This window comes from Hypanus sabinus, chromosome 14, assembly GCF_030144855.1.
Source record: "Hypanus sabinus isolate sHypSab1 chromosome 14, sHypSab1.hap1, whole genome shotgun sequence".
Classification (NCBI taxonomy): domain Eukaryota; kingdom Metazoa; phylum Chordata; class Chondrichthyes; order Myliobatiformes; family Dasyatidae; genus Hypanus; species Hypanus sabinus.
Window position 1 is genome coordinate 51,309,582 of NC_082719.1, and position 25,874 is coordinate 51,335,455.

General features: G+C 37.0%; 1 protein-coding gene across 9 annotated transcripts in view; it reads right to left on the minus strand.

Moving 5' to 3' along the window:
- The window catches only part of fryl (furry homolog, like), a 346,929-nt gene that overhangs the window by 17,939 nt on the left and 303,116 nt on the right, over positions 1-25,874 (minus strand). For all 9 annotated transcript variants that reach the window (XM_059989161.1, XM_059989159.1, XM_059989158.1 and 6 more), the window contains 2 exons: positions 24,816-24,914; positions 15,015-15,083 (listed from right to left, as the gene is read on the minus strand). In XM_059989161.1, the coding sequence (XP_059845144.1) occupies positions 15,015-15,083; positions 24,816-24,914 (168 nt within the window). The remainder of the gene's footprint in view (positions 1-15,014; positions 15,084-24,815; positions 24,915-25,874) is intronic.

Here is a 25,874-nt window from a genome sequence, read left to right on the forward strand (position 1 = left end):
AATGATCTTGAGTTCTAGTCGCACTCAACCTGAGAGGAAAAAGCATGCGTACCTTCACCTTATCGATACCACTCATAACTTTGTATATTTCTATAAGAACTATACTGTCTCACTTGTGTTCTCTTATGCTCCAGGGAATAAAATCCTAGAAGCTAGTAAAAATGGCCATCTTTACAAGAGAGTTTGGTCTCTAATCAGTCCCATTCTTTCCTATCCTCTTATACTTGTAAAACATGTAGATTTTCTTTGATTTTTAAAAATATCTCCCATCTTGCTTAAAATCCTGTAACTAAAACAAGGTTATGATTACTGCATCTCTTTAAACTCTTTTCAGCAGTAGCAACATCATACTTGAACATTTATCTCTTCCTTTAATTCACTTGCCTAATACATTATAATCCTTTCATTTTAGGATATACCATTAAGACCAACCAGAACCCTCTTCTATTTTCCAACCTTTATTTGTTCTGTTTTCCCAGAGCTCTCATTAACTTACTATCTTATTTTTCACTCACCTGCATTTAATGTCAAATTTTCCATTTGCCTTGCTGCATAAAAACAATTTGTTCCCCACACCCTAATTTAACTGAGTCTATAATAATTCATTAACTAATTTCAGAAAAATATATAAATGTAGGATTTAAGGATTACATTGCGGATTGTCACTGGAGGGCAACTCCATAGATAATTTGTGCAATTAGAATTATAGGACTTTTTATATTAACATATTTCAGAATGTATCACAATCAAACCTGTAATCATGCTAGAATAATGGGCTTGCAGGTAAACATTTAATTATGAACATCAATAAAGTGATCAACTGTTTACTGATTACTATTATATTTAACAATAAACTATGATGCTTTGCTAAAATATATACAAATATTATCAACCTAATATACAACCCATCCCTCAACGTCAGCAAGACGAAGGAATTGGTCGTTGACTTCAGAAGCAGTAGTGGACCGCACAACCCCATCTACATCAGTGGTGCGCAGGTGGAACAGGTCAAAAGCTTTAAGTTCCTCGGGGTGAATATCACAAATGACCTGACTTGGTCTAACCAAGCCGAGTCCTCTGCCAAGAAGACCCACCAGCACCTTTACTTCTTGAGAAAGCTGAAGAAATTTGGCCTGTCCTCTAAAACCCTCACTAATTTTTATAGGTGCACTGTAGAAAGCATTCTTCTAGGGTGCATCACAACCTGATAAGGATGTTGTCATGTCCAAGACCAGAAGAAGCTGCAGAAGATCGTGAACACAGCCCAGCACACCACACAAACCAATCTTCCATCCTTGGACTCACTTTACACCACACGCTGTTGGAGCAGTGCTGCCAGGATAACCCACCCAGCCAACACACTTTTTGTCCCACTTCCCTCTGGGAGAAGGTTCAGGAGCATGAAGATACGTACAGCCACATTTGGGAACAGCTTCTTTCCAACTGTTATAAGACTGCTGAACAGATCCTGACCCAGATCTGGGCCGTACCTTCCAAATATCTGGACCTGACTGGCACTACCTTACTTTCCCTTTTCTATTTTCTAATTATGATTTATAATTTAAATTTTTATTATATTTACTTTGATTTGTACTTCAGGGAGCGCGGAACGCAGGAACAATTATCACCATGATGATTGTACGCTCTAGTATCAATTGTTTGGTGACAATAAAGTAAAAAGTAAATATTTTTATTTGTTAACCAGGATTGAAAACTCTGAGAAATGTAGTTTTAACCTGTCAAATATGGAATAATGCATTATTACCAGTTTATTAAGAGTTCAAACATACTCCACCATAAGTTTAAACCCTAAGTTCTACTTAATTTTCAAATTCTGATTTCACAATACCATTACAGAGCAATGCAATCAATTGATGTAATCCGAGAAAGCAACTTGAAGTTACATATCACTTTTAATGTGGTCAGATTTCTTGCAGTGTTCACAGGAACATCAAACAAAAATAATCAGTTATTGTATAGATAAGATGAAACCTAAACATTACATTGAAACAGTGGGAACAATGTACAATATTTTTATCAGTGATATGAGATACATGTCATGGTAAGAGGGAACAGCCACTTTCTTCAGAGTCAAATCATTCATTTGTGCACACTTCCAGACTTTATCTGTGTGTTCTTGATGACACAATAGAGCACTAGTCTGATTGCCTTCCACTTGGTTTTTTTTCTTTCACTCATTTGGCATTTACTGCAAAATTACTACAATACTTTCATAACAAATGAGCCACATAATTTATATAAAATTCATTTCACTATAACATATCAAAGAGGTATTTAAGTTGATAAGATATTAAATGTCACATTAAAAAGATCACTAATTATTCATTTACTCTCTTTGTTCCTCTATTTATTTCATGATTTGTAAAATTTGCTAATGTTTGGTAATTAAATGCCAAGTAGAAAATTTCGGGAAGTTACTTTTAAACAAAGTAATTGAAGGAAGTGGGAGAGCTAAGAGACTGAAAATTCTGGAATCTGGAGAATGAAGGACAAACCATTGGAGGACCTCAGCAAGTTAAGCAACATCTATCGTGGCAGAGGGAGAGTGGACATCTCAGGTTGAGATCATAGACCGGGACTGTGTGTAGAGGGAAGTTAGCCAAGGCAGTGGCTGAGACAGGGGCTGGGAGGAGATGGGTGAAACCAGGTGAGCTGGGGATGATGGACAGATGTATCCAGATGATGGAGGAGGATAGGAAGGGTTGGCCAGGGGAAAATAAACCCAGGTATATAGCTGTGTGGGTGATAAACAGATTAGAAAGTCATAGGAGTTGGTGAAAGGAAAGGCAAACAAAAGGAATGGGAAGAGCAGGAAAGGAACACAGAAGGCATGCCTTCAATGAAAATCATACCACTGAGTAGTAGGCTATCCCGATATGACATCACTGATCTGTCCCCATCTCACTCCTCCCTCTCACCTCCTTATACAGGCCATCTTTTCTCTATACTCTCAGTCCCGAAGCAAGGACTCAACTCAAAATATCAACCATCCTTTATCTCCTTCCCCCCCCCTCACAGATGCTGCTCATCTTGTTGGTCCCTCCAGCAGTTTATTAATAGAATTTATTAATTATTTATTAATGTCACAACATTTATTTTACAATAAATTATTTTAAAAGATGAGGAAACATCTTAAGTATTTTAGGACAAAAGAAAAATTGAACTGTATTATAACCACTATTTTCATCTGTATAGTTAGTGAGAAAAGTTTCGATATTTTAATGTACATGTTGATGTATTTTTCTTGAGAAGTTTTATACCATAAAAGATAAAAAACAATTTTGAAGATTTACTTAACTACATATTTAAATTAATTATTACCGTATTAATAGGTCCCATATTAAAAGAAAATGAAAGATATTCATCATTCTATCCTACTTTTGATAAAAATGGATAGAAAATAATTGACAACTTTGAGACATTAAGTTTGAGGCTTGGCTTTAATTCTGCCTTATTGTACTTAAGTTTGTTATTTTATACAAGAAGCATCCTAAACACTTTGATTTGTAAAAATATTTTAGAAAACCTATTTTAAAGATATTTTATGCTTCATAGGCAATGATTTCTGAGCATTCCAGAGCTGAGGAATTTCTCTTTCAGGCCTACACTGGGAAAAGCATGTTTGTTCTCCTTGGAGCAAAGATTGAGCGGTATTAAAGATCACAACTGGCTAGATAGGGTGAATAGAGAGATTTCCACAATCATGAATATATCAAGAACAAAGGTACATTTTTTACACTGCTGGGCAAAAGAAGAAAATCCTTTTAAATTTTGTGGTGGTGAAGGGCCAGCATATATTCACTGGACCAACTGGATTCCTTATATATTATGGGAAATATGAGAAATATAGTTATAACCAACTCAACCACTGGAAGGAAGATGGAAACAAGTCAATGAAGATCATCCAAAAGAATTAGATAGGTAGTAGGGGAAAATATTTCCAAGAAAAAGAACAGAGCATGGAATTGGAAAGGTTACTTTAATATGGACCAAATAGCTTCTTTTTCTGTGTAACAATTCTATAGTTTAGAAATTTAATGTAATATTGAAATATACTTTGCATTCCGTTCAGTTCATCATTGCCTACTGCTTGAGAAGTCTCTAGTGCACATTCTTAAAGCATGTAGCCAGTATCATTAATGTCAGTGCTACTAATACATTAACTTGTCAAGAATAATCAATGTACAGTTGCACTTGTTTCTGAATCAAACAATTGATGCTATGTAATAACCTCACAACTGAATTTCAGTTTATCAACATCAGAATAACAAAATCCAATGCACTTTACTTCATTACTGAAGACATTGAATGAAAGCAATTTCTTTTTTCCTATTTATGTCAAAGATTACAAAGACTATAAGCATATAGGACAAAGAGCATAAACACCATGGAAGCAATAAATAGCTTGGTAGTTGCAAACCACGTATACACATATGTGAATGATAGCAGGCACATCACAGGGTTATAAATGCAAGCACAGCAAACAAGGTAAGTTTGCAATTCCAACATTGTTAAGATGTCTAGAAGACAAAAACCATCACTTACTGCTAGAACTTCCATTTGCTAAGCAAGAAGATGAAGTCACAAAACAAAGAAAGAAAAGAGATCAAGAATTAGTGACAGTCAAAGAAGCTTCAGTGTCATAGGAACGAATTTACAAACTGTTAACAGTCAAACCCAAATACTGAGTGATGGTTAGCTGTACTCATAGGAATTTCATCTTGTCTAAGTCATTTGAGGCCCTTCAACTAATTAAAAAATATGCAGATTTAACAGTTACTATTTACAAGACATCATTTTTGGGTCTGTGGTAAGTTCATAAAACAATATTTCATATTACTGAGCTGTTCAATTACACTAATCATAATATTTAGCATACGTAGGCCATTTGGCCCGTACTGCCTGCTTCAATATTCAAAGATCAGGGCTGATCTCTTTCTTCAGCACTACTTTCCTGCACTAATCCCATAACACTGATGTTAATAGCTAAAAAAATTATTGATCTCATATGCAAAGTAAAGCTACAGCTGCGAAATCAGCACAATCTTATTGTTAAATTAGAATTCCTAAATTGAATTACAACTTTAATAATAATGCCATGATAAAATCATAAAACTAACATTTCATTCCAATAATGATGGCTTTAATTAATATAATCAAATTCACAGAGTTAAGAATGAAAAAGTAAATACTTAACTTTTTGACTTTTTAAAAATTCACTTCAGGATTCTGAATGTTTTATATGCCCTGCTATTGCTTTCTATAATGTTATCTTCAGCATTCTAAACAATTTGTGACAAAGTGAAAGATGCAAATCTTATTGTCAATACAATAATGCCTGTAAGAACTTTTTCTAAATAGTATAATTACAGGAATTTAACCATAATAGTACCTTTGAAGTTGCTGTTCTGCTACAAGTTAGTCATAACTTTAGCTTCAGACTGCCAACATGAACAGGAGGTTAGTTTAGATTCTTTCCTCGCTCTTTTGGATTAGAATTTAGGCCACCAATTACAAAATCACAAGACAAAGGAACAGAAGTAGGCCATTCGGCCCATCAAGTCTGCTCCACCACTCCACCATGAACTATTCTGCCATCTAGTTCTAATTTCTGGCTTTTTCCCCATACCCCTTGATACCTTGACTAGTTAGATATCTATCAATCTCCTCCTGATAATGTAAAGATTGACATTACCAGTTAAATCTTGAATTCACTGTAAATTAATTATCTTAACATTATTAGTTGGAACAATACTCTCTTGAATAATAGAAAGCATGCAAGACTGAAAACATAGTCAGCATAGATTTCAAACAAGAATAATCCTGTTGAATTTATTAAAGAATTAGCAGAGAAGGGAAAGCAGTAGATGCATTATCTGGATTTTCAAAAGAGATTTGATAGACTCACAACTGCATTCAGTGCACTTGGGAGTCAGGAAAGAGGAAGAAGAATGCACAGCAAACTCTGGAACTGAGAATAAGAGGTGCTAAAAGAGGTCAATCAGTCTGACAGGTTCATAGGCAGTATAAGAACCACTGGTGAGATCAATTTACATGAATAATTTGGATGGATATGAATAATTTGGATGGACATGAAAGCAAAATTTTAAAATTTGGAGGGTAATTCATATTGGCAAGAAGACTGTGGAAATATATACAAAATAATACTAATCATCCTGTGAGGATGTCGCTTGAATAATAAATGTAGGTTAAAGAATTGAAGAAAACAATGGCTAAAGCAGGTTAATATGATAAACATATCCAGATGATATAATATGTTATACCTGCTGTGCATGACATATGACCTGTGGGTCTGTCCTGTCTGTTATTCACCTTATTAGCTGCCCTGCCATAGGTTTACCAATCATTCAATAAGTCTTCAGGAAAGCTCCAACTCCTTAAAAAACTAATGACATCAGAGTGAAGCGTACGGAAACCAGGATTACTACTGAGGTGGCTATTGGTGAGGACCTGAGACTGAACTTGACTACAGTAAAGCCAATAACCAAATGCAATGACTTTGGTGGTGTCAGGCTGGCAAATCTTCACAATTAATTGATATTATTTATATTCATATTCCCAGTCAGTATTAATTTATTAGATGCTGCACTTCATTTTCCAACCTTTAAAAAAATTTTCCCACGTGAACCAGGTGATTTTAGGGGCATGTGGGAACCAGGGTTCCAATGAGTAGTAGAAAGGGAGTGCGGTAAAGATCTCCTGGTGAGCCAGCTGGCAAATTAGTGATTTTAGAAACTTTCAACCCTGACTGACTTTCTGGGTCCATCCAGACCATATCCAAATTTAACTCTGCACCAAAGTTTTTACCGTACTGGAGCAGGCATGGATATGTCACTGTAAAATAGAGCACTGGTGTGCATAGGTCTGTAATGCATAACTGTGGGTATATTTGATAAGCACAAGTCTAGCAAGGTAGAAAAGAAAAAATCAGTGAAGCAGCAAGAGCTATGGCATTTGCGTCATTAAATATATTTTTAAAATTGTTAAAAGATTATGTATGGTCAAGCTAAAACATGTTTGTTTTTCCCAAAAATGATCTTTAGAAATAGTTTTGATTAGAAATCTGATCCTCCACACTGAAGAGTGGTGCACCATTGAATTAATTGCACCAAACCTTTGTTAGAGCATAGAGTTCCATTCTCCATATTATGAAAAGATACTGGTCTAAACTAAAACTAGCTCATCCTACATGGTCATCCCCTTGTAGGTTTCAAATTCGAAAAATAAAATTGATCACGACCTTAGCAAATCTGCTTCCACAATGATATGAAATAAAAGCATATTTACTTTTGAAACATTTTCCTAATGTTACAAATCCTTTTTGTAAAATATTTTATTAAAGGAGACTTTCAGCATTTAAGGCAGCAATACCAAAACTTTATAAACAACAATGATAGTAAGCAACAACAAAATTTGAAAACTAACGAAATATTTGGCTCAGATGGAATTTAACTCTCAAATTCTATAACATTTTAAATGTTTTGCTCTAATAATCAGTTTCAATGCCAGATCAGTGAACTTTCAGATAATATTTAATAAAGTACCTTACAAAATTTCAAGTACAAGATATTTGAGGTGCAACAGCATGTCTCAGAGCTTGCTATATTTGAAACCAAATAACTAGGGTAAGTGGATCTTGCTTGTTTTACAGGAGAGTTGGAAGTGAAAATCCCTGAAGCCAGGGATAGGTTCAATATGTCTTGCTTTACACTGTATATTTGAGTTTGAATGCAGGAAACAAACTCTTGAAAACTGCAGAAAAAGACATTTGTCTTCAGGAAAATATAGTCCATTTATCAGAATGACGAGGAAACTTAGATGCAGTTTGATGTGGATAAAAGTTAGATAATATATTTTGTGGAAACTAAATAAGAAAAGGAAGTAGATTCTCAATGAAAGAACAATGAAGAGAATGAAGAAATAAGAATGTTTGGCCCATCAAGTCTGTTTCGCCATTTCTTCATGGCTGATCCATTTTCCCTCTCAGCCCCAATCTCCTGCTTCTCCCCTATCCCTTCATGCCCTGAATAATCAGGGATCTATCAAACTCTATCTTAAATATACCTAATGACTTGGCTTCCACAGCCGCCTGTGGCAACAAATTCCACAGATTTACCACTCTCTGGCTAAAGAAATTCTTCATTTCCATTCTAAAAAGATACCCCTCTATTCTGAGGTTGTGGCAACTCCCCCACCACAGGAAACATCCTCTCCACATCCACTCTATCAAGGCCTTTCAACATTCAGTAGGTTTCAATGAGGTCACCTCTCATTCTTCTGAATTCCAGTGAGTGGAGGCCCAGAGCCATCAAATGCTCCTCATATATGACAAGCCTTTCAATCCCGGAATCATTTTCATGAACCTCCTTTGAAAAATTTCCGAAGTCAGCACATCCTTTCTTCCTAAAACTGTTCACAATACTCCAAGGGAGGTCTTACCAGTGCTTAATAAAATCTCAACATCACATCCTTGCTTTTATATTCTAGTCCTCTTGAAGTGAATGCCAACATTGTATTTGCCTTCTTCACCATGGACTCAACCTGCAAATTAACCTGCATGAAGAATCCCAAGTCCCTTTACACCTTAGATTTTTGAATTTTCTCTCCCATTTAGAAGATAATCTACACTTTAAATTTCTTCTACCTAAGTGCATGATGGCACACTTCCCCACACCATGTTCCATCTGCCACTTCTTTGCCCATTTTCTGAATCTGTCTAAATCCTTCTGAAGCTGCTCTACTTCCTCAAAACTACCTGCCTCTCCACCTATCTTTGTATCATTCCCAAACTTGGTCAGAAAGCAATCCATTCTGTTATCCAAATCATTGACATATATAATATAGAAAGAAGTGGTCCCAACACAGATCCCTGTGGAATACCACTGGTCACCGGCAGCCAACTGGAAAAGGCTCTCTTTATTCCTACACTTCGCCTCCTGCCAATCAGCTGATGCTCTATCCATGCTCGAAATTTTTCCTGTTACACCATGGGCTCTTAGCTTGTTAAGCAGCTTCATTGTGTGGCACCTTGTCAAAGGCCTTCCGAAAATCCAAGTATACAACATTCACCAATTCACCTTCGTCTATCCCGCTTGTTATTTCTTCAAAGAATTCCAACAGATCCACTAGGCAACATTTTCCCTTAAGGAAACCTTGCTGACTATGGCTTATTCAGAACATCAAACTGCAACCACATCCTATTACTGCAATTTTTGGTTTACCAATGGCGGATAATGTTTAACCCCTCAGCCTGGCGGATGATTGCATTTGTTACATTAATGGCTAAAAGATCTATCCTATTGAACTGGAAAGAAATTAATCCTCCAACTGTATTTCAGTGGTTTTCTCAAACTATTTCTTGTTTGAGGTTAGAAAAAATTAGAAGTGTTGGCTTCGACCCTTCAGTTAAATTTGAAGAAATTTGACCATTTATTCAACATTTTCATATGAGCTAAACTGACTTTTCCTAAACCTTATTCTTACCACCTTTAATTATTTGGATGGAGGTGCGGAGTTATTGACGCTACTGTGTATATTTGACATAATGCAATGGCCCATGTTGGTTAGGTTTTTTTTTCTTTTTTTTGTGGGGGGGGGTTTCTTATTTTCTCCATTTTTTGTAACCACTATGAGTTTGGGAGGTTATTATATATGGATTATCATCTATTTGTATTTATACCTTAACCTATTAATTATGTACTTTCAAGCTCTTTGGACTCAATGTTTCATTTATGTTTGTTTAAAGTCAATAAAAAGATTTAAAAAGAGAGAAAGTATGGTTTATTTTATCATGTGCCCGTGTACCCTATCACCTCACTCTTAACAATCGACTCTAACATCTTCCAAATTACTGAGATCAGACTAACTGATCTATAATTTCTTTTGTTCTGCCTCTCATCCTTCTTGAAGAGTAGACTGACATTTGTGATTTTCCATTCCTCTGGAATCATGCCAGAATCAATGATTCTTGAAAGATCATTATTAATGCTTCCACAATCTCTTCAGCCACCTCTTTCAGAATATAGAGACTAAAAGGTACTGTTTATAATTCCCTGAAAATCTTTGTGCAGCCATTAAAAATATTGTTAGCGTCCATGGATTTATAACTAGAAGCATAAACTAAGTGATAATGATTCAGTTTAGAGAGCTTCATTATAGAAAGGTAATGAGAGCCATAGGAGAGAATACAGGGTAAATTTATTAGGGTTATTTCAAGGATGGAATATTTAAGGGAATGAAAATACTGGTGCTATTTACAAATGGACAAAAGTTAAATGGCAATTATTTGTAAATGGGAAAAGGAATAAGCCACTCAAGCCTATTCCATTCCATAAGATAATATCCAATCTGTGATTTAATTACTTGATCCACCCCCCTTAAAAACCTTTCATTAACAGCACTTTGAAGCACCTCTTTAGACACTCGACTGTAGATCTTAGAAGCAGCCAAAGCAAATCTGATCATATCACAAATATTTGATCCTTTTCAGGTACTGCTGTTAATATAGCTATCTTTAATAAGCAACCCATCTTGAAATGTTTGAAAAATGTTCACTATTTGGTTTAACATAATTTCCCAACATGCTCAAAGGGTGGAGCATCTTCTGTATAATTCTATGACAAACAGAATTCGCAGTCTGCTTGGGAGGACACAATGTTAATTTGGTTAATGTAATCTTGATAGCATAGCATACACAGGTAAAGTTGTTTCTGAGAAAGCAGCTAACTAATTTCTCTCTGTTAAGTCAACAACCAATTAACAATGCTTACATGAAACTCATCCATTCACCTTTCAGAATGGTCATCAACAAAGCAATGATGAAGGGGTGCAGAGGTATGTCAATGAGCTTGTTTCTCCTGCTTGAGACAGGGTGCACAAACATGGTACTCCTGGAATTAGATGGAAATTGAATGCAAGGTTTGTATGTTTGTGATTAAGCCAATAATTGCTCTCCATTATGACTGGTATCATGAAGAAAATATGAAGAAGTGGTTCCAGGAATGGAAAAGTTGTGTAAACTGGCAAGAGACCTGGAACAGCTGAATAAACACGGCCTGACAAGCAACATGAATGAATGGTAGAATCAAGTCAACTCAATTCACTTTTATTGTCACTTCGACCATAACTGCTGGTACTACAGTACATAGTAAAAATGAGACAACGTTTTTCAGGACCATGGTGTTACATGGCACAGTACAAAAACTAGACTGAACCATGTTAAAAAAAAACAGAGAAAGCTACACTAGACTACAGACCTACACAGGACTACATAAAGTGCACAAAAACACTGTAGGCATTACAATAAATAATAAACAGGACAATAGGGCAAGGAGTCAGTCCAGGCTTGAGTATTGAGTAATCTGATAGCTTGGGGGAAGAAACTGTTACATAGTCTGGCCGTGAGAGCCCAAATGCTTCGGAGCCTTTTCCCAGATGACAGGAGGGAGAAGAGATTGTATGAGGGGTGCATGGCGGGAAGATCTTCTCAGCTGACCTCTCTATCCGCTGCAGGGTCTTGCATATCAGATATATCAGATGTGTTATATCAGATATAACACATCGAGTCCAGAGGAAAGTATAGCAATACACTGAATGAAAATCACTTGAACACTGCAGCTTCTACTCAGGTTTAGTGGACACTCAAGTCACATTCTGCCCATCTATGCTTGTCTTCTTTATTTGAAGTTATTGGGGTTATTGTGGAATCATTTTAGAAAGGGCTAATTGGCACAAACTCAAGAATATTTTTGAGGTGTTATGAAAAACTGCGTTTTCCTAAAATCTACTTGTTTTCACCAAACACAGAACAAGTTACTTTGGAATGTTAAACAGGATAAATACAAGGCCACAGACATGGATTGGTAATTGCAAAGAGTTTGGAGTATTTAATTTAGTCCTTGGCTCATAAAATAGATCATATGAACAGAGACAGTTAAACAGATGCTTTTGTTCTCAATTCTATTCTCTATTATGATTTTGACCTTTTATACTATGGGTCTCCTATTCTTAGCTATCTACACTACAGTGGATCAAGTCCTATTCCTGTATCTGAAGATATGATGTTCAAAACAACTTACACACAATCTGCAGTCCTAACCTGGGATTTTGGAAGACTTTGGCATAACCTCTATCATTTTCTAGTCAAGACAAGGTTGGCATTCTATTTACTTGTTTTCTTTATCTGATCATGCCATTTTAAGCAGGAATTTTTTTTGGTTATGAACTTGTTAACATTTTAGAGAGTATGAGCCAAAACAAATAACCTTGCACTTGGCTGCACTGAAATCCATTTACCACAATCAGTCCACTTGTTTAATCTTTTAATATCTCTATGTAATTTAATGCTATAGTACTTATAAAGCCATTTATCTTTGTGACATCAAACTTGGATACATGGCTTTTAATCACGAATAGCTGCAGCCACAATATTTATTGTGATAAAAGAGCACAAGGCACACTCTGTCAATTTGAGTACCTATCCAATGCTACTCTGACTCCAACCACTCAGGCATTTTCCTAAACTTTTTAATAACATGTCTTTATTTCCATGAGATTTTTATTTAGCTAACAAGTGTGAGGTATTGCACTTCGGAAGGTCAAACCAAGGTAGAACATAACAAGGTAAATGGTAGGACACTGAGGAGTGCAGTAGAACAGAGGGATCTGGGAGTACAGATATATAATTCCCTAAAAGTGGCGTCACAAGTAGATAGGGTTGTAAAGAGAGCTTTTGGTACATTGGTCTTTATAAATCAAAGTAGTGAGTATAAGAGTTGGAATGTAATGGTGAGTTTGTATAAGACATTGGTGAGACCGAATTTGGAGTATTGTGTGCAGTTTTGGTCACCTAATTACAGGAAGGATATTAATAAGGTTGAAAGAGTGCAGAGAAGGTTTCCAAGGCTGTTGCCGGGACTTGAAAAACTGAATTACAGAGAAAGGTTGAATAGGTTAGGACTTTTATTCCCTGGAGCGTAGGAGAATGAGGGGTGATTTGACAGAGGTATATAAAATTATGATGGGTATAGATAGAGTGAATGCAAGCAGGCTTTTTCCACTGAGGCCAGGGGAGAAAAAACCCGAGGCCATGGGTTAAGGGTGAAGGGGGAAATGTTTAAAGGGAACATGGGAGGGGGGGGCTTCTTCACGCAGAGAGTAGTGGGCGTGTGGAATGAGCTGCCAGATGAAGTGGTGAATGCGGGCTCACTTTTGACATTTAAGAAAAACTTGGACAGGTATATGGATGAGTGGGGTTTGAAGAGATATGGCCTAGGTGCAGGTCAGTGGGACTAGGCAGAAAAATGGTTCGGCACAGCCAAGAAGGGCCAAAAGGCCTGTTACTGTGATGTAATGTTCTATGGTTCTAATAATCATTTTGTTCACTCATTAAGCCCAAACTTTATCTCCGCAGACATGCTCTTGTCTACTACTTCAGCTATCCCTTTAAAAAGAAAATTTCTCATCTGGTTCACTAGGCCAGATCGAAATCTTACATATCCATTGGGTGTTTGCTGATCAAAATGTCTTGTACCCTGCTTTAGCATAATCATGTTTTTAATGTAATGAACTAACATAGTTTGCTGACCCAACAAAAAAAAATAAACATCATGAGAATTTCAAAGATGTATCACTATGGTGTTAGCACATTTCTTTGCTCAATTTGGTGGGAGAGCCATATGGCTGTGAAGATTTGTTACTTTTTTAAAAATTACCAGGGAACATGAGTTAGTGAGGAAATTCTATAAATCCAAAATGAATAAGGCGGCAGAAAAAAGGTGGAAGAATTCTTGTTGAAGGATGAAACGTTTTGTACGGGGAGGTGGTGAGGAATTACTTATGAAAGGATCATGGATTTTTTTGCAAAAGACACAAGGTTCAAGAAAAATACAAGGTATTGCATGTTTTCAAATGCCTTAGCAAAGATGGTAGAGACACAGTGAGCTCGGCAGCTTTCTTCTGTGCTACTTAACAGGATGGTTATAAATATCAACACTGAACAATATGGATGTTCATCAATATAGCAATGTAAAATTTACTGAAATAACTTAATTAATTCCAAATTTCTTCAATACATGAATTTAAATTACCAAATACAGTTGAAATAATGAATAGGCCTGTTAGGATTTAGAGAACACATTGCCAATAGTGCAGTTAAAAAATGACATATTCTGAATTGAAGGCAGCAAATTTTCTATGGCAGTACCTTACATCTCACAGTGAATTATCATTGTGTAACTTATTCCTGTATCTAAGGATGAATAATAGCACTGTTGATATGACCAATTAACAGGTCTTATTTGTATTATGGAAAAACAAAGTGAAAGGCAACTGAATCTGTTTCTTTCACAAATTACATATACGACTTGATAAACAAACTTATTAGAACTTTCAGCGGAAAATTATCAACCAGACATTGATTCTAATTCATTTCAGAGAAATATAATTTTAAGTAGTTCTAAGGCAGCCACATCTATTTGTCTAAACCCAACTGTAAATTCACATTAAGCTAAACATAGTCAAGCTATGGATCAGAAAGCTGTAAAGTATTATTCACAAATAAATTATGATGCCACAGCAAATTCATCATACTTACAGATTTAAAAAATAGGCATATTTATATAACACACATAATTCCCAAAGGGTAGGCCACAGCTTACTTTCCCATAGGCTCAATTTTTAATAAAGATAGTAGTAGTAGTTTCAGCTATAGGAGGAAATCTGTACAATTATCTACAGATGTGATAATGATACCAACAATATATAATAAATTCTTGAGTAATCAATTTGTACAGGATAGAACAGTTACCATAAGATCTTTGGTCTGGGGAAATACGCCTTCAAATAATTAAACTAAAGCCCAGCCTTCTAGTTCTTCTAAGTGTTCCTCCTTAACATCAATAAACGGAAAGATTAATGCATTATATGGGAGTGGGGATGGAGTGTGAGAAGAATGGAAAAATGCAGACCCTCACCTGTGCACCTCTATTGGTTCTTTGGAGATTATCCCCTGCACCAAAAGTCCTTTTACAGTTTTCCAGCCACTGCATTAAAATATTTAAAAAAAAATCAAAAAGTCAAAAGTTGAAAACGTACCCAGTCACTGAAAACTTCAATAATGTAATTACTTGCAGATAAATTATGCATAACCAGACTAAGAAATCCCTCGTACAGCAAAACCAACACACTACTTAAACACCTCCAAATCACAGCATTCCCAGTCACTGATAAACCTTACCTGCTGGTCAATCAAGACTATTAAGCAAAGGAAGCTGAGAATAATCAGCTACCACTTTATGAATAACAGCTTCAATAGCATCATTGCTGAAGCTGTCCTCCAGGATCCTGTTTATCAGAACATGACTGTAAGTGGTTTTGAAGGGTCACTGATCTGAAACTCTGCTTTGTATTCCATACATGCTGCCAAAGCTTCTGCTTTATTTCAGAATTCCAGCATCGGCATATTCATGCTAAAATTACTTGACTATTGATGACAAAGTTGAAGTAAAAGTTTGAATACTTGAGTACTTGAAAATAGGTGTGGCGTCATTTCCCAGTGACTAAATACTTAAGATGTATATGAGGTAGAACACACACACACTCCATTTATATATTGTCTATATATAGAGATAGAGATAGAGAGAGACATGCACACACACACACAGTTTTTTGAGGAGGTTACAAGAAAAGTGGATGAAGGGAAGGCATTGGATGTTGTCTACATGGACCTCAGTAAGGCCTTTGACAAGGTCCTGCATGGGAGGTTAGTTAGGAAGATTCAGTCACTAGGTAGGTATACATGGAGAGGTAGTAAATTGGATTAGACATTGGCTCAATGGGAGAGGTCAGAGAGTGATAGTGGAGGATTGGTTCTCTGAGTGGAGGCCTGTGACTAGTGGTGTGCCACAGGGATCAGTGCTGGGTCCATTGTTGTTTGTCATCTATATCAATGATCTGGATGATAATATGGTAAATTGGATCAGCAAATTTGCTGATGATACAAAGACTGGAGGTGTAGGTGTAGTGAGGAAGGTTTTCAAAGCTTGCAGAGGAATCTGGACCAGCTGGAAAAATGGGCTGAAAAATGGCAGATGGAGTCTTATACAGACAAGTGTGAGGTATTGCACTTTGGAAGGAAAAACCAAGGTAGAACATACAAGGTAAATGGTAGGCCACTGAGGAGTGCAGTAGAACAGAGGGATCTAGGAATACAGATACAAAATTCCCTAAAAGTGGCATCACAGGTAGATAGGGTAGTAAAGAGAGCTTTTGCTACATTGGCCTTTATAAATCAAAGTATTGAGTATAAGAGTTGGAATGTTATGGTGAAGTTGTATAAGGCATTGGTGAGGCCGAATTTGGAATATTGTGTGCAGTTTTGGTCACCTAATTACAGGAAGGATATTAATAAGGTTGAAAGAGTGCAGAGGTTTACAAGGATGTTGCCGGGACTTGAGAAACTGAGTTACAGAGAAAGGTTGAATAGGTTAGGACTTTATTCCCTGGAGCATAGAAGAATGAGGAGAGACTTGATAGAGGTATATAAAATTATGATGGGTATAGATAGAGTGAATGCAAGCAGGCTTTTTCTACTGAGGCTAGGGGAGGAAAAAAAACCAGAGGACATGGGTTAAGGGTGAAGGGGGAAAGTTTAAAGAGAACATTGGGGGTGGGGTTCTTCACACAAAGAGTGGTGGGAGTGTGGAATGAGCTACCAGATGAAGTGGTAAATGTGGGCTCACTTTTAACGTTTAAGAAAAACTTGGGACAGGTGCATGGAATACAGGAGTACGGAGGGATATGGGCTTGGTGCAGGTCAGTGGGACTAGGCAGAAAAATGGTTCGGTACAGCCGAGAAGGGCCAAAAGGCCTGTTTCTGTGCTGTAATGTTCTATGGTTCTATGGTATACCCACAGAATTCCAACCAAAGAATTATAATTGTAAATGCAAATTATGTCTTTCTTCAGGAGGGAAAACAGATGCCCACCCCAGTAGTTTTAGGTATGTAGAGTATGGAGCTGTTTTAGAAGACTTTAGCTCCCTGCTGAAAATAATGCGTGGAAAACCTACTCCTGTACCCAGATGATCTATTCTAATTGATAAACTTAAAATAATTGGTACTTTTGAAAATAAGGTCTAATAATATTTTTTGTGCAAAGTTCTTATTACTTGTCAAGGAGAACTGGCAATTTTAATCTTTTGTGCAATATTGTTTCCTTATGGACATGTATGTAAGGTATTTACCACCAACCCTGCTCAAAATGTCACCTTTCGATGACTGATAAGAAATAAAAATTTTCATCTAATCAAATTTAAGTCTATTGGATTCATTCAATTATATTTGATGGCTTGTGAAAGAATGATGGAGCACTCCAGAAAGGAAGGGTCTGTTTAATAAGTGAATGGATTCTAAGTTCCATTAGTAGATCTTATTATGCTTGCTCTATGACCTAACTTAATTGAAGAGTAAATTTATGTGTCAACAGAGTAGATTGTAAAATATAGCAGACCGTCTTGTCACCATCCTCCACCAGTCAAATGCTAAAGGCGACAATGCTGATTTTGTTGCCAGAGAAACAGAAATGGGAGCATGGAAGAGAAGAATTTGATTTGAGTAATTTATATATACATGTGGCATTCATGACTATTGATTCAGTTTATTTATGAAACTATCTCAGTTTCTTTATAGAGACTTTTACCAGTGAATCTGCAAGAAAATGAATCTCAGGGTTGTAAATGGTGACATATGGGTAGTTTGATAATAAATTTATTTTGAACTTTTAGAATAGCTTATATAACTGTTTGAATCAAGTACACATACAGTATGTTTGTGGTGGGAAAGTAACTAAATTTAAAGGAACTGGAAATCTGAAGCTAAAGACTCTTCAAAATATTCAGCTATTCAGACAGCAACTGTTGGAAAAAAAAGAATTAATGTCTGGTCAATAACCTTTCATCAGAATGATTAGGTAAGGAATTGAACATGTGAGATACAAATCACAATAGAAGTAAAACGTAATGCTAGAAAAGTAAAATAAAAACAAAGATTGCTACAAAAACAGTGGTTCAAGGTATCATCATTCTTTCCCATGGAACTGCAGAAAAAAGCAACACCTACATTATTACCTCTTCACACATTCCTAACACTTCTTCCAGGTTATTCACTAGTACCTCTTCCAATTTAGTGCACTAAATGTAGTTCATAATGTAGTTTTCTCTGAACGGGAAAACCAAATGCAAATTGGGTGTTCACGTAGCTAAACATATTTGCCCATTCCACAAGGTTGATCCTGGACTTCAATTCTTTCATTCCGCTCCCAACTTGACTGCCCATTCCAGTGAAGCCCAATAATAGAATCACATCTTCCAACTTAGCTCTTTACAGCTCTCACGAATGAATATAGCATTCCATGTTTTCAGATAACCACCCTTTAGCATTGTATCAGAAAAATCATCAACCTATAATATTAACTATTTGTGTTGCTTTGCAGATGTTGCCTGAGTTTTTTCAGCATCTCTTCAGATTCTCAGGATTTCCTGTGCACTTTTAACCACTCTGTTCCAGTATTTTTTTTAAAGTCTTTCTCTCTCCTCTGCCTTCTTTCATCTCCTTCTGTTCCCATATCCTCTAGAAATAAGATTAAGGAGGGAGCACAGGATATTTGGCTCTTTGCACTGCTCTGCCATTCAGTAAAATCATGGCTGATCTTTTACCTCAGCATAATTTTCCAGCTCTGACCGCATATCATTTGATTCTATTAATATCCAAAAACCTACCAAACTTTATCTGAAATATATGCAGTGACTGAGCCTTCATAGCCCCCTTCAGAAGAAAATTTTAAAGATTGACTTCTTATGTCTGCTTTGAGTAGCTAACTCATTTTTCTGGGACAGTGGTCCCTAGTTCTAGACATTCCAGGAATGGACAAACATCAACTTAAACTTGAACTTGACTGGGTGGAGATTAATTGTCAATCAACCATATGGAGGAATACAACCAAATGAAATAGCGTTCCTTTAGGGCCAAGGTGCAATAACACAGTACCAACAGTCAAACACCACAAACATAATTATGATAACTGAAAAGACATAGTTACAAAAAAAAGTGTACTTCAATGAGATCATTTCTCATTCTTTTAAACTCAAGATAGGACATGGCCAGAATGCCTCACCTTTCCTGCTGAACCTTTACTGCACTTCCTCCATCGCATCCTCAAACCTGTATGTAAACATCACACCCAAATCCCCATATTTAATTTAGATCTTTCAAATCCATTTCACCAGAAAGAAAGAAAATAAGAATACAGGGAGAGTTTCTGGGGAACTTAAAACTGGTTTAGGGTAAATAAAGGGTTTGTTTGTCCTACATCAACCTTTTAAAACAGGCTTGTTATTCTAGCCTCTGCACAACAAGAAATTATCTAGAAGTCAGAGCAAATACTTCAATTTTTTTTTAAATCAGTAAATTAAATTTGTAGCTCATGGGAATCCTCTTCAAAAAGAACCTAGCATGGAACTATGAACCTCATCTCTTGGTATGGAAACCCAGTGAAAGCTGTGCACAGACTTGCTGCCAAACACCTCCTCGCCCACAAGTAGCAAAGTCTGGACATCCAACAATGCCCTCATCAGCCACCTTAGAATCCACAATTTATAATGGAAGTAAATTATGCTTACCCCCAGAGATTGTAGAAGATGATAATGCTGATGAAGGTAGTGTCGGATGGCTGCAGAATTTGTGACATGAAAACCAAAGCATCCTTTAAAGGAATCAAGAGGAAACTGAAAACCTACAACACAATACAAGCCCTTCGGCCCACAATGCTGTGGCGAACATGTATTTACTTCAGAAATTACCTCTGGTTACCCACAGCCCTCTACTTTTCTAAGCTTCATGTACCCATCCGGGAGACTCTTAAAAGACCTTATTGTATCTGCCTCCACCACCATCGCTGGCAGCCCATTCCATGCACTCATCACTCTGCATAAAAAACTTACCCTGACATCTCCTCTGTACCCACTTCCAAGTACCTTAAAACCAGGTCACCTCTCATCCTGGAGAAAAGGCCAAGTTCACTCAACCTATTCTCATAAGGCATGCTCGCCAATCCAGGCAACATCTTTGTAAATCTACTCTGAACCCTTTCTATAGTTTCTACATCCTTCCTGCAGCTAAGTGACCAGAAATGAGCACATTACTCCAAGTGGGATCTGACTAGGGTCCTATATAGTTACAACATCACCTCTCAGCTCTTGAACTCAGTCCCATGGTTGGTGAAGGCTAATACACAATATGCCTTCTTAACCACAGTCAACCTGCACAGCAGCTTTGAGTGCCCAATGGATTCGGACTTCAAGATCCATCTGATCCTCCACACTTCCAAGAGTCTTACCATTAATACTCGATTCTGCCATCACATTTGACCTACCAAAATGAATCACTTCATACTTTATCTAACTTCTCAGCCCAGTTTTGCATCCTGTTGATGTCTTGTTGTAACCTCTGACAACCCTCCACACTATCCACAACGACCCCCAACCTTTGTGTCATCAACAAATTTACTAACCCATCTCTCCACTTCCTCATCCAGGTCATTTATAAAAATCAGGAAGAGAAGGGGTCCCAGAACAGATTCTTGAGGCACACTACTGGTCACCAACCTCCATACAGAATATGACCCGTTACAACCACTGTTTACTTTCTATTTGTCAATTCTGGATCCACAAAGCGAGGTCCCTTTGGACCCCATGCTCCTTACTTTGTCAACAAGCCAGACATGGGGTACCTTCTCAAATGCCTTGCTGAAATCCATATACACTACATCTATTGCTCTATCTTCAATGTGTCTTAGTCACATCCTCAAAACATTCAATCAGGCTCGTAAGGCATGACATGCCTTTGACAAAGCCATGCTGACTATTCCTAATCGTATTATGCCTCTCCATACATTCGTAAGTCCTGCCTCTCAGGATCTTCTCCATCAACTTACCAACTACTAAGGTAAGACTCACTGGTCTAAACTTTCCTGGGCTATCTCTACTCCCTTTCTTGAATAAGGAAACAACATCTTCAACCCTCCAATCCTCTATAACCTCTCCTGTCCTCATTGATGATGCAAAGGGAGGCTCAGCAATCTACTCTCTCAATTCCCACAGTAGCCTGGGGTATATCTCGTCTGGTCCCAGTGACTTATCCAACATGATGCTTTCCACAGTCTCCAGCACATCCTCTTTCTTAATGTCTATATGCTCAAGCTTTTCAGATCACAGTAAGTCATCCCTACAATTGCCAAGGTCCTTTGCCGTAGTGAATACTGAAGCAAAGTATTCATTAAGTACCTCCGCTACCTCCTCCGGTTCCATACACACTTTTCCACTGTCATACTTGATTGGTCCTATTCTCTCGTATCTTATCCTCTTGCTCTTCACATACTTGAAGAATGCCTTGATCCTGCTCGCCAAGGCCTTCTCATAGCCCGTTCCGGCTCTCCTAATTTTATTCTTAAGCTCCTTCCTGCTAACCTTATAATCTTCTGGAACCCTATCATTAGTTAGTTTTTTGAACCTTTTGTAAGCTTTTCTTTTCCTCTTGACTAGATTTTCAACTGCCTTTGTACACCATAGTTCCTGTACCCTACCATCCTTTCCCTGTAGGTTTGGAAAGTGGTGGACTAGAGGAGTGGAAGTGCTATATCAAGAGGTTAATATATAACTTGGGAAGAGAATGTAATAGCAATAATAAGGTTATTGCCTCTTTGCAATTCACATAATGGAGGACAAAGTCTAGCAGTATTAATGGATAATTTCCGGAAATCAACACTACTGTAATGTAGTATCAGTAACAAAGTTTTACTGGATTTAAGTACAAGTACACAGAGAAATAAAAAACTTCAGGAGGTGATGGTAAATCACTACATGGCACTGCAAAAGTAACAGCTGGAATGCTATGTAGAGACCTGCTCAGTGCATTGAAATGAGGATATTCAAATTCTGGAAGCAATGTGAAAAAGGGCATCTAAATTAATTTCCTCCTTAATCTACTTAAACTGCAACAAGCTGATTATGTGGCAAGATTCTTAAAGGAATAAATTGAATTTTGACTACTTAAGGAGAAGCTTAAAAAAATTGATTCTGCACACAGCTTTGATATATCTACAGAGCCATATAAAAGTATTCAGCCCTAATCCTTTTGTTCACATAAATGAGATTTTTATCAAATTAACTGAGTACTTCTTTTGTGAATCACATGCTCCTCCCCCTCCACAGTAGAGCCCCAAAAACTGAGCAAATTGCAAAACAAAAAAATTCAAACACTGAAATATCAGCAGTTCAAAGTATTCATCCCTCTTTGCTCAATTCTTTGTTGAATCACCTCTCATACTTATTACAGCTAGTAGTCTTTTTGGATTAGTTTCTATTAGCTTTGCACAATGTAATGGAGCAAGATTTGCCCATTTATTTTTACAAAACTCCTCAAGCTGTGGAGCTTTAGTTGGGGAGCAGTGGTGGACTGCAGTCTTGAGGTCGTACCAGAGATGTTCAGTGGGGTTAAGGAGAGGGCTCTGACTGGGCCACTCAAGGACATCAATTTTCTTCATTTGAATCCACTCCGTGGTTGCTCTGGCAGTGTGCTTTGGGTTGGGTGTCAATAGACAATAGGTGTAGAAGTAGACCATTCGGCCCCTCGAGTCTGCACCGCCATTCTGAGATCATGACTGATCATTCACTATCAATACCCAGTCCCTGCCTTGTCCCCATATCCCTTGATTCCCCTATCCATCAGATATCTATCTAGCTCCTTCTTGAAAGCATCCAGAGAATTGGCCTCCACCGTCTTCCGAGGCAGTGTATTCCACACCTGTTGAAAGATGGACCACCTCCCTAGTTTAAGCTTTCTGGTAGAGGCTAGCATATTTTTATCTAGGATCTCTCTGTATTTAGCAACATTCATCGTTCCATCAGTCCCAGCCGCTGAAAAGCATCCCCATAGAATGATCCTACCTCCACCATACTTTAGAGATGCTGTTACCTGGCTGAAGCACAGTATTAGATTTATGGCACATGTATCGCTTAGTGTTGAGGCCAACAGGTTCCAATTTAGTCTAATCGACCCCAAGACCTTCTTCCACATCTTTACAGTATCTTCTAAGTGATGCTTTGCAAAGTCTTTACAGGCAAGGATTATGTTTTATTTTTTAACCAGGATTTGGTCCTTGCATTCTACTATAAATACAATTTTTGTGCAAGCTCTTAGAGATTGTGGAGCCATAACCTTCATTTCCAGTTACAACCACTGATATCTGTTGCTCACTCAAGAGCGACTGATGGCGTCATAACATCCTCTCTTACAAGTGCCATTCTTCTCTGGTGACCTAGGCAGCGTTGTTTCATTTTCCCCCCACTTTTTCATGATGGACTGCGTGCCAAGGTGTGTTTGGCCTTTGACATGGCCTTGTACCATCCCCAGTTTTGTGCTTCTCTGTAATTACCCTGACTTGACTTGAATGGCCTTTTCTCTTCATTTGGTTTCGCCTGCTGAAAATCTACCATACTGTTGGACCTTACAGAGAATGGGGATATTTATTCTGGTGAATTAATTGAAAACCAAATTTCTACATCAACAAATTGGTGAGTTGGTAAGGTAACATAGTATATTGCATCTGAGGAAAGTTAGCACAGTAATTACAAAGGGGATGATCACTTTTTCAGCCTTACAAGGTTGGTTTATGTCTATTTCAATATATTTTAAATTTAGAAAATGAAACAGTAAAAAGTGAAAATATTTATGGGGGCTGAATAGTTTTTCAAGACACTGGGTTTTGTGCATAGAGGAATAAATATGTGGGCTGGACTTTCAAAGGAGGCAATTGAGTGTGACACTGTTGAACCTTTTGGGTGAAAATGAGACTTTCTGAGATATGGAAAACAAGGGTTCATTTGTTCTGGTAATGCTAGAATGACCGCAGGCACTTTGCAATTTTCTTTATTATTGTTCTTCATGATTCACTCCCAATACTGTAGATATCAATTTACATAACCTTGTCAAGTTCTCCTTTAATATAGTGATAGTATACATTTTTGTTTTTTTCTCCAAGACTACCAAGTCGTCAGCAAGTCTGTAAACCAAAAGTGGATAAATTACTCTAAGTAAACATCCAAGAGAGATTCAGGCTGCTTGTTTCAATTTACTGATCTCACCAACCTCCAACCATGCTGTAAGTATAGTTTTGACAGAAAAAGTTTTAACCACCCCAGCAGGTCAAAAATATTGATTCCTAATTATGAACCATACACTGTAATTTATACCATATATGCAAAGAAAAATATAAATGTAAATGAGATCTTCCAGTTTGTAACTATCACAATAACAATCTAAACAACAGATGGTCTAAATAAAAGCTAACGCTAAAAATAACAGATGATCTGTTCCAGATGTATAGAATAAACAAAGTTTATTTGATATTACCTAAATGAATAGATTATGTGCCTTTACATGAATTAAGCAGTGTAAAATGTATAAACAAACATAATGCATTCTGCTGTGGGAGATTTAATAAGTTCTATTGTATTTCTAATAGTTGGTGTTCTAAAGAAAGTGTGACAATTCTTCACAATCCTACTGGTATGTACTGTTTAATAGAGGAAAAGGAACTTGATTAAGCTGAAGTATCATGTTTTTTTAAAATCTGCATTCCATATGTTTGAAATTTTCTGATTATAAACACTGTCTTACATAAATCAAAAGAAAGTGCAAATATACAGTAAATGTAGCTTACCTGCTCAGCTCCCTCCCTTTTGGCATTGTAGGTATCCAAATGTTCCTGTAGCTCTAACACACTAAACTTTAATATCTCTAACAATCCACATGAGACAAGCTGTAAGAAAATACACAAAATGTTTTTACACTTTATGTATTTAAATAATATAAAATAGATGTTCTGTGCCAGAACCATGTCAAAAACTGAGGAACACACTCTGCTTCTTAGTCTGTACCCAGTGGATACGAGGGAAAAACAGAAATGCAAATTAGTATGCAACATCATGATCTGTTGTGGTGAAATGGATTCAGATTATCCTACCATCAATGGAGTAGTGCACTAAGCAATTTTAGCAAGGGTTAGGAATGAATATCTGCCACAAGACTGTGACACTGGTCTCGGATAAACACTTAAAGTTAATTTGTTTATTACAACAAATTCCAGTATTGCCAAGAAAAAAATAGAAATCAGATGTAGTTTCACTGAAAACAAGCATCAAGATGCCTGTGGTTATGATGCTAGGGTGAGAATAGCAGCAATTGTGTCTTCACCCAGTCTCTGCGGTCTCCTGGCTTTTTGCATATTCTAATGTAAAAGCAGTATTATAACCATTACCCAATCACCAAATAACTGGAATATCCAGATGTATGAAGGTTTGAGAAAGTATAATCATTCACAGTAATAAGCTATTTATTTGCTCTTGAGGTAACAATGATTTTTTTCAATTACTCTTGGGGGCAGCAGGATGGAAAATAATATGATCAGGAAGGTTAACAGCAAAAAGAAAACCTTTTCACAGCTGTATAGGTAAATTCAAAGATGTATTGTGTACACCTTAAATTGGTTCAAAAACTGCCCATACAAAATGCAGGGTATAACCATCGTATCCAGGAGAGACAGTAGTGTAGCAAAGTTGAATACTGTAGTCATAATGAACTGAAAAACAGGTGGATATTACTGGGGTCAGTCTGCAGGAAGATGAAACATAGAATACAGAACACTGCAGTACAGTATAGATCCTACAACCCAAGATGTTGTGGTGATCGATTAATCTACTCCAACTTCAATCTAACCCTT